Consider the following 14,680-nt stretch of genomic DNA (forward strand, 5'->3'; position numbering starts at 1 on the left):
TGGCAGTCACCCATGCCTCTTCTGCAATCTCAGCATTCCGTCTGTCCCCACGTCTTGCTAGGTGTCTCCTGACTCTCTCTGCTAGTCCCAGCCTCATCTGCATCTCCAATGCCGTTTTTTCCTGAGGAGGGATTATTTCGGCTTGAACTAGGGCATCTGCCTCTCTGGTGACCAGTTTTACCGACCACTCTTCCCTCCCAGCACAGCCCAAGTGACCTCTGACACCCAAGTCTGGTCAGGCCCCATTGTTGTTCCGAATCCTGAGGTGTCTCCATATGAAGCTGAGACATCTTGATGTGGCCCCGCCCACCTGTCCTGCCTAAACACCTGCAGGCACAGGTACATTCTGATAGAACCAGATTGCTAGTGGCCGTGCCAACATGTCACATCCTCCTATTCCTTCAGTTTCTCCTGTGTTGCACATGCTGCTCCTTTAGCCCAGAATCCCTTCCTCAAAAAGACCACTTGCCAAGGCTCTCCTTTTGCTCAAGTCTCAGCTCAAAATCTCCCTCCTCCAACAGACCCCACTGTCCTGAGATTTCCCTGCTTTTCATCTCGCTTGCCCTTCATCTTGACTGAGCCTCCCAGTCACTCTTCCAGGGCAGCTTCTTCTAAACATCAAATCCCCAGGGCCAGGGTTCAGCAGGTTAAGATCCCAACTCGTCTTCGTTGGGATGGGGGTGAAGGTTCGATCCCTGGCCTCGCTCAGTGGGTTAAGGATCTGACGTTGCCATGAGCTGTGGTGTAGGTGGAGACAAGGCCCGGATCCTGCGTTGCTGTGGCTGTGGTGTAGGTCGGCAGCTGCAGCTCTGATTCCACCCCTAGCCTGGGAACTTTCATATGCCATGGGTGTGGCCCTAAAAAGCAAAAAAGAAAGAAAGAAAAATCTCCAGGGCCAATAAATGTGTGTGGAAAGGAGCAGAGAGGCTTAATCAACAACACGTTTAGCCTGTCCGGGCGGGAGCTCACATGCGGTGAGGAGGGTGGACTAGAAAGCCTGTCGTGCTGACAGCAGGCTCGTGGGGTCTGGTGTCTGGAGAGGCAAAGGGGGCCCAGTGCAAGTTTCCACACACCTCACTCACAACATACCTCGTTCACCACACACGCCTGAGAAAGGAACCAGGTCTTGGCTGCTGAGCATCATGTGTTCAGTGAAGAGGCAGAGCCCACCGGCCTAAGACTTCAAACAGGCTCTGCTCATGCGGAGATGGATCCTTATCTATATCCATATCTATATATTTTTGGAACCCGGCCAGGGCACATGGAAGGTCTCAGGTGAGGGGTCAAACTCTTGCCACCACAGCGACCTCATGGGATCCTTAACCCACTACCCCACACAGGGGAACTCTCAGTTGCAGGGAGAGTTCAATTTTCGCTTTTCCCAAAGATCTGGATCCCAGCCCTGCCCGCCCTTCTCCTCCCAGCCCAGAGCAGCTTTCTGTAGATGACCAATCAGGACCCAGGGCGATGGCCCACCTCTTGCCTCCTTAAACTCTCCTAGAATGGTGCCACAGGTTAAGGGACAATCCCTGAAAAATAAACAAATGACCTCACACCTTCACTTAGCCAAGAATCCACTTGGTTCACAAAGAATCTGCTTAAATGGAGGGGGAAAGAGATCCCAAGCTGGATTTTCGTTAAAGCAGTAAAAACAGATTTTTCTCGGTGACTACTGAGAAGCAGGGGAAGAACTGAGCTCGGTTTCCAGGAGCCCAGACCTCAGTGGGTCTAAAGGGTGAATGGGGGGGGGGTGTCTGGTGGGAACTGACACGTGGAGAGCAGTGGAGGTGGGGGCGGGCCAGGTGTGCCTGCAGGGGGCCCATCCGCGGAGGCCCGAGACCGGAGGTATGGCAGAGTTGTAGGACACACACACACACGCGGAAGGGACCGCGGGACGGTTCACGGTGGGGAGTAAGTGGGGAGCGGGCCAGGGGCTTGGCTTCAGACGCTGGCAGGAACCATCCCTGCAATCTGGCAGCTTCGAGCTTTCTGGGGCAGAGATTTTAGTGTGTGTGTGTGTGTGTGTGTGTGTGTGTGTGTGTGTGTGTGTGTGCATGGGGCGGGGGGGGGTGTTAGGCGAGGCGGGGGTTATCCTTGCGCCTTGGCCCTACCGGCCAGAAGCCACACTCGAGTTTGTTCAGAGCCCAGAAGCTTCCACGGAGCGGGTTGTGGGCCGAAAGTCGTGCGGTTCTCGGGCGATCTGCCAGTTCCTAACGCTGAAAATCTTCCCTTCTGCCGCCTACAGGCGACTGTCCTGTCCCCTGGGCCCCGTCGCGCAGCCAAGCAGCGGGACAGGGAGAGCGGGTCGGAGAGCGAAAGTGACCTCTCGGGACAAAGGGGCGGCGCGGCCTCTGGCTTTGGGCCTCCTGCTCCCCCGCGGGGGCGCAGGGCACCCCGGCGCCCAGCGCGTCCTGCCACATCGGCGCGCGCAGAAAGGCGGGTCAGGCCGCTGACTGGGCAGCTCGGGCTCCGCCCCCCGCAGCCCCGAGCCCCCGGCGCCCCGCCCGCGCCAGTCGCAGGCTGGTCTGCGCTCCGCGGTCGCCGGGTCATGGGCGCCGTCGGCTCGTCCCCGCTGGTCCGCCTCGGCCTCTCCGCGCCGTCCCGGCCCCGCTGGCTCGGGGTCGCCGCGCTGGGACTGGCCGCGGTGGCGCTGGGGGCCGTCGCCTGGCGCCGCGCGTGGCCTCGGCGGCGCCGGCGGCTGCAGCAGGTGGGCACCGTGGCGAGACTCTGGCTCTACCCGGTCAAGTCGTGCAAGGGGGTGCCGGTGAGCGAGGCCGAGTGCACGGCCCTGGGGCTGCGCTGCGGCCACGTGCGCGACAGGTAGGGCTGAGCCCAGCGCGGGTCCCTGCTGCGGAGGGCTGCGGGGAGGGAGCTGGCACCTGGCCCGGGGAAGGAGAAGGGAGGCCGGCCACCTGGCTTTTCCGGACCGCCTGTTGGATCCTCTGGCTTTGAGCCTGCGGCTGGAAAGATCCAGTTCGCGTCGGGTTCGGGTTTGGGGAGGCAGGGGAGGGGGCAAGCCTCTGGCCCTCCCCGGAGGAGAGCTTCCTTTTCTGTAATAGGACAGATCCGCTCTCCAAGGCTCCTGCTAGTGCTAAACTTTCTGATTTGATAGTATGAGGAGACAAATGTTGTTGGCACTCCCGTGGACAGACGGGAGCAAAGCTGAAGCCAAGTGTTTGTTTTAAAGGGCCACACGTGAGGCATATAGAGGTTCCCAGGTCCCAGGCTAGGGGTCAGATGGGAGCTGCAGCTGTGGGCCTATGTCAAGCCACAGCCACAGCCACAGTGATTAGAGCCATGTCTGGGAGCTACGCCAGAGCTCACTGGCAATGCTGGCTCCTTAACCCACTGAGCTGGGGCCCAGGGCTCGAACCCAGGTCCTCATGGATACTAGTCAGCTTCCTTACCACTAAGCCACAACCAGAACTCCTTGAAGGCAGCTCTCTTGTTCAAGGACATTGGCTGTGACCTTGCTGGGCCTTGCTCCTCACACTTTTCAGTTCTAAGGAAGGTTTTGGGAGCCTCAGGAGGTGGCGGGGCCTGACCCACTTGAAAAGGAAATGAGCAGAGAGAGTGAAGTCTTCTGCTGGGGACAGAAGGTGGCAGGGGGACAGACTGTGCACATAATCCTTTGCCATTAAGGGGACAGTGTGACCCCTGCCCCCTGAGGCAGAGTGGTCTTTGGGTGAGGAGCTCGGTAAAGCCCCACCTAGGTAGGGCCTCGCGAATGGAAATGCCGGCCTCCTCCCTCAGAAAGGAGAGGATGCTTGGTCATTTTCTCCCGAAGGTGAGCCTGCGGACACCTGCTTATGGACACAGAGTTGTGCAGCTGTGCAGCACAACTGGGAAAGGGCTCATGGCAGCAAGGATGCTAAACCCTGGAAAGAGTGATCAAGGGAGAACGGAGCCTCCTTCTCTGTTTCCTGAGGCTTGAGATGCTTGCCTGGCTGGGATGGTTTGGCTGTGGTCCTGTGTCTAATGGGAGGGAGGTTTGCACACCGGTCTTTTGGGGACCCTTTCGGCAGAGGCTGCCTGCCTCCCGGAGTTCACCCCAGGGCACGTGTGGTGGGTCTTCTCTGAAGCTTGCCGTCCTCTGTGGGCTCCCAGGGCATTGGGAATCTCCAGCTTGTTGTAGAAACTGTTGTGTGTACAGACCATGTAACTCATGGGGCGTCTTCCATCCCTCTTCACCCCAGATTTCTAATCCTGGGGAGAGTTTTTTTTTAAAAAAACTGTGATTTCCTGAGAGTCCCATCCCAGACCTAGGAAATCAGAAAGAGACATGCAGACTCGGGCCAGGTGATTGTGAGGCTATCGTAGAGAGTTTTCTCCAGGACCATTAAGAAGAGGAAGAGCGGAGTTCCCATTGCAGTGCAGCAAGTTAGGAACCTGACTAGTATCCATGAGGATGTGGGTTCGATCCCTGCTTTCACTCAGTGAGTTAAGGATCTGGCATTGCTGTGAGCTGTGGTGTAGGTTGCAGATGCGGCTTGGATCCAGGTGGCGTAGGCCAGGGAACTCTCATATGCTGCAGGTGGGGCCCTAAAAAGAAAAAAGAGCATTTTTCCAGCTTATTCAGACATGAAGGCTGGGCAGGCCTCAGGCACAGTGACGAGGTAATTCTCTTGACACACAGCCAGGGAAGCTGGACTTCTGCTCCTTCCTTCTTCGCATAAAGGACCAGGCAAGGGATATTTCATAGTGAGATTTTCAGTTCTTATCTGTGTTTCCTGTCTCTTCATTGGAATAACTATGGCTTTCCCACTGCTCATTGTCACAGCTTTGCTGTGACTTTTGCTTCCCTGGAAAGAGAATATTTGTCCTTTGCTTGTCTGCTTCTGTGGGCATCTGAAACCAGATGTGTGTATCCGTGTTCCCTTGTTTTGAATAATCAGTGCTGGGGTTGGGTGCTATGCTGCGGAGACTGGGGTGAGGCAGGGAACGGCCATGCAACCAACTTGTATTCAGTGCTTTGTACGCAGCAGGCGCTAAGTCCTGTCACACAGATGGTGTTATTCAGGCTTCATACCTACCCTGTGGCTGGACATTATCTCCACTTGCAAGCCAGGAAACTGTCCCCAGCATTGAGCATCTCCCCAAGACGGCAAAACCATCACGCTCTGGAGGCGTGAGAGCCCAGGTCCCCGAGTGCCACGCTCATGCCCTTCCTGGGAATGCGGCAAGGATTTGTCCACGAAGTCATCAATAAACAAGCAATAATACGAATAGAAAAAAGTTTCATTTGAGCCAACCTGAGGACTAGTCTGGAAGCCCACTTCTCGGATGACTCTGAGAAACTGCTCTGGCGAAGCAGTTTTCAGCACAGTGTTTTTTTGTTTGTTTGTTTTAAGGGCCACACCTGCAGCATATGGAGGGTCCCAGGCTAGAGGTCAAATCCGAGCTGCAGCTGCCAGCCTACACCACAGCCACGGCAACGCCAGGTCCTTAACCCACTGAGCGAGGCCAGGGATGGAACCCTCATCCTCGTGGGTCCTGGTCGAGTTTGTTTCCGCTGCACGGTGAAGGGAGCTCCGTCAGCACAGTTTTATATCTTGTGAGAAGAAAGACATTGCAGTCAGGATTATTTCTTCAAGATTAAAAAGAAGAGAACAGACCAGCCTGTACCCAGCAACCCCAGCCTGGCCTTGGCACCTGGGAAGGGAGTCTTGCCAGCAAGGAGGACTGGCATTGGCATCCCAGGAAGAGAGGCATTTAATTGTTCTTTTTTTTTTTTTTTTTTTTTTTTAAGGGCTGCACCTGCAGCATTTGGTTTCCCAGGCTAGGGGTTGAATGGGAGCTGCAGCTGCTGGCCTACACCACAGCCACAGCAACTCTGGATCTGAGCTGCATCTGAGACCTACGCCACAGCTCATGGCAATGCCAGATCCGCAACCCACTGAGAGAAGCCAGGGCTCGAACCTGCATCCCCGTGAACCCTAGTTGGGTTCAATAACCACTGAGCCACAAAGGGAACTCCTCTTTATTTCCATTTTGAACCTGTGCCTTTGAGACTGTTCTAAGAAGCTAACAGCGTCCTCTGTAAGTGCCCTTTGCCTTAAATTTTTTGTGTTATTTTGTTTGAAACCCTTAACGTGTTTGTGAACGTTTGGCCTGAGCGGACTGACTGCGCTTTGAGCTCGTTTCGGGTCCATCTCGCAGAACGCTGACCCTGGCTGTTGGCACAGACCCTGGGAGGGCTTGGCTCCTTGACCCTGTAAAGCTGCACTCTCCTTAGGGGCCATGTGTGACTGGCCGTTGATAAATCTGTCCCCGCCGTTTACCCAGCCAGCGCTTCATCTCTTGTGTGCAGACTGTTAGCTCTTGGAAAAATGAAGCTCCTGAGTTTCTTATTCCCAGGGTCCCTCCCGCCTGCCCTCGCCCTCCAGCTCTCTGTGGTGGGGCTGTTTGCTCTCCTTTTCCGGCTCCGTCATTCCTGTACCCCGGGTCAGCTTGTCACTTTAGAAACGAGACTTCCCAGCTGTCTTGGACTCTGCTTCCCAAACGCAGCTGCGGGTCACTCAGGGTCATTGCTGTTCTTTCGGAGACCCGGAGCTTTGCACTCTGTGCTGGCTCTGCACGCCCACATGCGCGTGTTTTATGTGTAAAATGAAAGGGCTGGCTTTGGGGGCTGCCAATGAAGAAAACTGCTCATAAAAAGAATCTGCACTTCAGACATAGCCTTTCTTTCAGATCTGGCAGAACAGAGGTAATTATTCAATGATGCCCTGGGCATCATTTGAACACAAGAGGTAAAAAATATTGTCACCCTAGTTACAGGGTAGTGAGGGTGGCTGGTATGTTATGGGCGGCACCTTTGTGTCCTTATAGTGGTCCTTGTCCTGCCCCGGTGTTGGGCTGCTTGCAAGTTGCCACTTGCTCCTTCCACTGCAGGGTTAGCAGGGCACCTCTAGCTGCCCCTTCTCCTGTGTTGTCCCCGGGTTAACCCCGCGTGGTTACACATTGGCTGGAGCTGCAGGCGGGACCAGAGAGCCCAAGGGAAGGGCTGACAGGGGGCGGGCGGGGGGGGAGGTAAGAAGGCTCAGCCCCGAGATAGGTGACTGTTAGAAATGATGGGCCAGGGGGTTGGATGGGCTCCTGTCTGCACATGTGTCTGGTCGTGTACAGCCCGCAGACCGAGCCTTGCCTCCTCCGAGGACAGGCCAGGTTGGAAGTTCCAGGGCAGGCTTGGGTGGGGTTAACCAGAGCAGGGTCTTCCAAGACTCTGCACCCAAGGATGAGGCTGGAAATAGGGGACGGGGCCCAGCCCCTAGGGAACAGGGCTATAACACAGTCGGCAGGAAATCTCTGGAGCACAGAACCCAGCCTCACCCCACAGGGGAGTGAGCTAGGGCACCCTAGGAACCAAAGACCCTTAAAAAGGAAAAGGCGCCCTCCTCAGAGGGTCGGGTACCTCCTTCTGCCCAGCACCCCCAGGTCCCGGAAGGAAGGTCCCCCAAGGCAATCCCTAAAGTGCCTTTGTGCTGCCACCTGCCATGCTTCACTCTGATGCACATGCCAGCTGGCCGGGCTCAAGACCCACCTGGCTTGGTTCCGGAGGGTGGAGGGGTGGTTATCCAGCACCTGGACAGGGGTAAGTTGCTTGGCTGGCAGGTTCCAGAGGGGAGGTTACCTGCCAGGGCCAGGGGAGGGCAGAGACCCGGCTCCCCCACTGTGATAGTGGATGTCCTCCCTAGGTTTTCCAGAACATTCCATCTGGCTCCAGTCAAGTTTTGGAATGCCTCTGTCCTCCCAGAAGGGGCTGTCTTACTGCTGTTGTTCACAGATGGGAAGGCCCAGCCTTCAGGAGAGGCTCACTCGTCAGGGCTTGCAGAGTTCATCACCCACTGAGTTTGTTTGTCTGAAATAGCGATATTGAAACTCATTTTCCCTAGGAGCGCTACTCTTTTTCCTCTTTAGAGATCAAATCGTTTGTGTGCTGTCGCCCAAAATATCTGCTCTGTTATTGATGAGAGCATATCTGACCTCACAGACTCAGCATCCCTTCTCATTCTTTAGCTCAGCTCCCCCCTCCGCCCCCGAGGTTATGGTACAGGGTGTGAAAACTGAGCTGAGAACGGGGGCGGGGAGCTCTCTAAAATGTGAGTGGAGCCCTTATCCAACGCGATTGGCATGAATCTTTTTTCCCCTCCAGCTGTATTGACACAGGATATAAAATGGACATAGAACATTGTGTACGTTGAAGGCGGGCCTTGCGGCGGTGTGATACGATGCAACGTGAGCTGACACCGCCTTCGCCTCACCCAATTTCCATTTCGTTGCTGTTGTTCTTATGGTGAGAGCCGCTGAGATTTTGTCTCTTAGCAACTAAGGATATACCGTGTTGCTAACTGTAAATACGGTGTTCACTGTAGCTGCCGTGAGGTCCGTGACATCCCCAGAACGTCTTCTGTGGGAAGTTTGTACCCTTTGACCACTTTCACCCTATTCCCCCCACCCCCAACCCCTGGCAACCACCAATCTATTCTCTGTTTCTAGAAGTCCCCCTTTGTAGATGTCACTTACAAGTGAAATCATACAGCATTGGGCTTTCTCTGTCTGACTCATTCCAATTAGGGTAACATCCCCAAGTGTCACCCATGTTGTTGCAAATTGCAGGATTTCCTTTTCATGGCTGAATAATATTCCATCACACACACATGCGTGTGTGTGTGTGTAAATAACATTTCCTTTCTTTTTCTACTGAGTTAACCTTGGTTTACAGCATTCTATGAGTCTAACATGTGCATGAAGAGGAAAGCTGCTGAGGCCTTTTCTGATTAGGATCTATGCAACGTAGCCGGTGAAACCTAGCAGGGGGCAGTTTGCATCTTTGGGACTCAGGAACATTCAAGACCTTCGTCTAGAGTTTCCGTCCACTTGAGCCATGGGTCTTTGGTCAATCTTCTCTAGTTAAGACATTTCGCTTCAACCAGAGACATGTTTTCTCCCCCCATTTTATTTGAATCTTAAAATTTCACTGAAGAATAGTTGGTGTACAGTGTTGTGTTCATGTCTGCTGCACCTCACAGTGAGTCGGTCCTACATCTGCTTATATTTATTCGTTCCCAGGTTCTTTTCCCACGTGGGTTATCGCAGATGGTTGAGTGGGGTTCCCTGAGTTCACAGAGATGGGCTTAATAGGCTCAGGGAAGCCTCCGACCACAGCAAAGTCCCAAAGAGGCAGTGTAGTTGCCCCAGCAAAAGGGATGTCCCTACACCAGCCTCACCAGACGGATTTTGGGGACTGGGGTTTTTCATACACTGGCCAGATGCTCTCTATCCCAGGGCTCTTTGTACCAAACGAGCTCCTTTGAGGGGCACTGACTTTTGGAATGAAAGCATTTGGCTAGACCTGGATACTGTCTGGAAAGAAATTGTTGGGTCCTGAGTTGGGGCAGGGGGAGGGTGTTTTTTTTTTCTTCTTATGGAAGTTCCCAGGCTAGGGGTGGAATCTGAGCTGTCGCTGCCGGCCTACACCACAGCCACAGCAATGCGGGATCCCAGCCGTATCTGCGACTGACACCACAGCTCAGGGCAATGCCGGATCCTTAACCCACTGAGTGAAACCAGGGATCGAACCCTCATCCTCATGGATATGAGTCGGGTTCTTAATGCACTGAGTCATGACAGACACTCCAGGGGGAGGGTTTTGATAAAGTAGAAGGCTGGATGGAAGCCATAGAGACAGTGGCAGAGGAATTCTGAGTGTGCCCCGTTTGTTTCCTGGCAGGTTCTGGACGGTGATTAAGGAAGATGGACACGTGGTGACCGCACGGCAGGAGCATCGCCTTGTGCTGGTCTCCATCACCCATGATGACAACTGCCTTGTCCTCAGGGCGCCGGGCATGGACCAGCTGGTTTTGCCCATCAAGGTGCCTTCCTCCAACAGGCTCCACAACTGCAGGTGCTCTACATGGGGCCTCTGGGGACCTTCAAGAAAACTGATCTACCTTCAGGTGCCGCCTTCCTCTCTGCCTCGCTGTGCTCGTACCGGAGGTGATGAGAGCGGTCAAGGAAAGTGAAGAGCAGTGTAGTCTCTCTGTTGGGATCGAGCCCAGTGGTTGGTTGATCAGAATGTTGCCTTAGGGGCACTTAGATTTACATTCATCAGATGTTACAAGATGTGCAGACACAGACATGACTGTCCTGAAGAAAGAAGTTTTTAATATTCACAGATTCCTGGAAATAGGAAGCCCATGCTATGCAGGACCACATGGGGAGAAATACTGGGGTTGGTCAGGAGGCAGAGGGATCAGGGGGAAATGTGAGCAAAAGTCTTTGTTCTGGTTTCCCCAGGTGCTAGGAAAATTGGATCTGGGGCACAGGGACTGGCTCTGGATGATTAGAGCAGGGACAGTGGCCGTGAGTGTGAGGGCACAACAGAGGAGGTGGTTGGTGTGAGGGCTCTGGGGTGGTTGGTCTGCCTCTGGGAAACCCAGGGCTTTACTATCTCTAGGAATTGACTAGTCCTGGGAGGGGTGGTTCTCAAGATGTCAAAGCATCAAAAATATAAAAAGTAAAAAGACATCAGGATTAATACAAATAGGGAAAACTTACAAAGGGCGAACCTTGAGGGTTCGTCTCCTTTTGGTCAAGCAGGATGGATTTCTATTCATAATTGCCAGGCAGACAAGGGCATTCATGGAGATGTTACCACCTGTATCTCAGGGCTGGATGCTGAGGATGCTGGGGCTTTTTGGGAGGACTCTGCAACCCCTAAGATCTAGGGACAGGGACCCAGGCACCTCCGACAAGATGCAGACGTAAGGGAGTTCAACTCTGGCCAGAGACGCACCTCAGGCCTGGGTTTCTGTTCAGTCTGGGGGAACCTAGCAGGACTGTCCAGTTTCATGGCTCACTGGGGGCTTGTCCTCTGCTATCAGGGAGTCCTAGAGGCTTAGACACTTCTCCTGTATCCTCTGGATCCCTTTGTAACCACCTGAGAATTCTCAACATATGGAAATTAGTGCTGCCCAAAGGTCCCCAGACTCAGAGGACAGGCTCAGATTACCCCTGTGCCCTCAAATGCTTTTCTAGCCAAGTGTCTGAGCTGAAATCCGTCCCTCAAGGTGCCACCATTTTGTAGCTTGAAGCCAGGATTCATGAATACACTCTTTCTGTTAGTTGTCTCACCAGGGTTATGAGGTGGCTAGTGGAGTTCCACTTTACAAACAAGGAAACCAAGTCCTCTAGGACTGTTTTTACCAAATTAAACTTGGGCCTGCTGACTGGTGCACAGCAAAGCCAATCCACTGACACCAGCTTGTGACAGAGGAAAGTACAGCATTTATTGCAAGACACCCAAGCAAGGAGAATGGGCAGCTCTTGCTTAAAAGACCAGAACTCCGCCCCGACTTTCAGGGCAGGAGTATTAAAGGCCAGATGAGAGCAACTGTCCCCGAGGGGCCTGGCCAGCTCCTGGGCACTCTTCTGATTGGTTGGTGGTTAAGTAACTAGGCAGTGTGTCAGGCGTCAACATTGTCAATCTTTTGGTTCCAACTGGTCTGGGGTCTCCCTGCTGTGGCCAGTGCACAGTTAACTTCTTCCACCTGGAGTTCCCATTGTGGTGTCTTGGAAACAAATCTGACTAGTATCCATGAGGAGGCGGGTTTGATCCCTAGCCTTGCTCAGTGGGTCGGATCCTGCATTGCTGTGGCTGTGGTGTAGGCTGGCAGCTACAGCTTGAATTTGATCCCTAGCCTGAGAACTTCCATATGCCTCGGGTGTGGCCCTAAGAAGAAAAACAAACAAACAAACAAAAACTTCTTCCACCTGATGAGGATTTTAGAGTAGCTCAAAGATATGGCTCAGGCTATTATCTGTAGCCCTTGAGGAGGAACTAAAATTCCTTTGTTTTATGGCTAAACTGTGATAATTTTGTCTTGCTCGTCTGTTTTCCTTTGTTTTCTGCTTCAGTTTGCTATCTGGAATGTATGGAAGGCCTAGGAGGCTGAAGTTTTTCTACAAACAAGGAGCAGGTGGTGGGGGAGGAGGGGGGGACGGGGATCTGAGCCGGTGGCAAGGACCCAGGGGTCCTGCTCGTCTTCACTATCACACGAGGCAGAGCTGCCTGCCTCCCTGGAGGGGCTGGTGCTTTTCTACGTTACAGGCTTCAGGCAAATACATTCATTGGAGAGACAAACCGTAGGGCATTTGAAGTTCACGGGTAAGTGCTTAGTTGACATGTTGGGTGGCAGGTGCAGACGTTGCTGGCAGACTCACTGTGTCCTTGATATGAAACAAGTTCTTCTCTCCAGGCTTCTTACCTGGGTGAGTAGGCTCCAGAGGGAGCCAAGGAGGAGGACCTTGTAGGTGGGTTGATCCAGATCCGCAGAAGGCATCCATCCAGGTGCTGCCTGTTCTTGTGTAATTCCGTTCTGCACTTGAGTCATGCTTCTGGATGAGGTGGGAATAGACAGCCAGTGGAATTCTGGGAATCTGGCAAACGCCGTGGCTGGAAGCTGTGTTTTTGGATTGGCACAGACACGGCCGGAATGTAATCAGCACACACTCTCCAGCTAGTTACACATGCGGTAACTACCACAGACTGTATTTACAAGCCCCCCTTTTTTTTTCCTGCCTTTTTTTTTAGGGCTGCACCCACAGCATGTGGAAATTCCCAGGCTAGGGGTCTAATCGGAGCTACAGCTGCTGGCCTACACCACAGCCACAGCAAAGGGTGATCTGAGCCACGTCTGCCACCTACACCTCAGCTCATGGCAACGCCTTAACCCATTGAGCGAACCTGCATCCTCGTGGATACTAGTCTGATTCATTTCCACTGAGCCACGATAGGAACTCCTATTTACAAACCATTTTAATGCACTGATTGCCATGGGAACTGTTAAAAACTGAAGAAATGATATAAAATTGATAAGGGGCATAGTTTTATTTTCTAAATGTATTTATTTATTTTCATAACCTCTTTTTTTTTTCTTCTTCTTTTTTTCTTTTTTGCTTTTTAGGGCCACACCTGCAGCATATGGAGGTTCCCAAGTTCTCAGGCTAGGGGTCGAATCAGCTACAGCTGCCAGCCTGTGCCACAGTCACAGCAATGCAGGATCTGAGCCGTGTCTGCAACCTACACCACAGCTCACGCCAACACCAGATCCTTAACCCACAACCTCATGGTTCCTAGTTGGATTCTTTTCTGCTGCACCATGACAGTACTCCTGGCATAATTTTATTTTATTTACTTATTTCTTTCTTTTATGGCTGCACCTGCCACATATAGAAATTCCTGGGCCAAGGGTCAAATTGAAGCTGTAGCTGCTGGTCTACACCACAGCTGTGATAACACTGGATCTGAGCCACCTCTGTGACCTCTGCTGCAGTTTAAGGCAACACCAGATCCTTAACCCACTGAGGGAAGCCACAGATCGAATCTGCATCCTCATCGAGACAACGTCGGTCCTTAACCTGCTGAGCCACAATAGGAACTCCCATAATTTTATTTTATTTTAATATAATTTATATGTATTTCTATTGTTAAGATATGATATATAATCTAAGATATAATTTTATTTTACATGTTAATATTTACAATTCAATAGAAATTTAATCGTCATGACACGTTAAACACATAAACAATGTGGATAGACCTAAAGAATATCATATTGAGTGAAGTCCATCAGACAGAGACAATAGTATATGCTATCATTTATATGCGAAATCAAAAAAATACCAGTGAACCTATATACACAACCGAAACAGACTCACAGACATAGAAAACAAATTTATTGTTACTAAGAGGGAAAGGAAGTGGGGGATAAATTAGGAGTATGGGATTAACAGATATAAACTACTATACATACTATAGATAAGCAATAAGGATTTATGGTATGGTGCAGGAAACTATATTCAATATCCGTTCATAGCCTATAATGGAAAATAATCTGGAAAATATATGTAACTGAATCACTCTACTGTTTATCTGAAACGAACACAGTATTGTCAATTACCTGTATTTCTTTAAAAAAAAAAAAGGAAAGGAAAGATAAAAGCTTACATGTCAACTTGCAATTCTGTGAGGGGTACATAGTTTTTAAGAAGTCTTTTTGGGGTACTCAAGCAAAAAAGAAAAAAATCCTTGAAGACCACTTTGTTATCCAGGGGAATCTGTGTGTACCAGGCAGGGCAGGTCATATGTTGTTATCTTCAGTTTGCAACGGGGACAGAAGGTCATAGATGTTTAATGATTTTCTAACGCTCACAAGGGAGCCATGGCAAGGTTCCAGTTTGAACCAGGTCTGCCATAGTCCAAGCTCAGGGCTCATCTACCCCCAGGCAGTCCTTCGCCCCTTCTGAACATATCCTCAGTCCTTGCTACTCAAGTGTGGTCTGTGGACCAGTAGCCCAGGCGTCCTGAAGCCTAATGAGAAATGCAGAACCTCCGGCTCCAGCCCAACCTACTGAAGGGAATCTGCATTTCAACAAGACCCACTTGAGTTATAAGCCAGTTAGGTTCTGACAAGCCCTTCCCTGCTCCGTCCCTCTGTGTCTCCCCAGTGTTAACCTAGGGATCACGGGACCACTTCCAGGACTTCTGGGAGAATCAGGTTCCAGCGACCCAGCTGTTCCATCTTTTTTTTTTTTTTTTTTTTTTTTAATTCTGTTATTATAGTTTATTTATAATGGTCTGTCAATTTCTGCTGCACAGCAAAGTGACCCAGTCGTACAT

The 14,680-nt window shown here is 51.9% G+C and overlaps 1 protein-coding gene across 8 annotated transcripts in view; it reads left to right on the forward strand.

Moving 5' to 3' along the window:
• Window positions 1-1,599: 1,599 nt before the first annotated feature.
• MTARC2 (mitochondrial amidoxime reducing component 2) overlaps window positions 1,600-14,680 on the forward strand; it is a 32,280-nt gene continuing 19,199 nt past the window's right edge. For 2 of the 8 annotated variants that reach the window (XR_014817074.1, XM_084978770.1), the window contains exons 1-2: window positions 2,523-2,820; window positions 9,731-9,904. Coding sequence is in view for 7 of the 8 variants with exons in the window: in XM_084978770.1 (XP_084834896.1) it covers window positions 2,549-2,820; window positions 9,731-9,904 (446 nt within the window). In the remaining variant the exon portion in view is untranslated. 8 annotated transcript variants of the gene reach the window in all.

Source organism: Sus scrofa, chromosome 10 (genome assembly GCF_054392235.1).
Source record: "Sus scrofa isolate SSC_HxYL_T2T_F1_AM1 chromosome 10, Sscrofa_HxYL_maternal_Yorkshire_Landrace_v2.0, whole genome shotgun sequence".
Lineage (NCBI taxonomy): Eukaryota > Metazoa > Chordata > Mammalia > Artiodactyla > Suidae > Sus > Sus scrofa.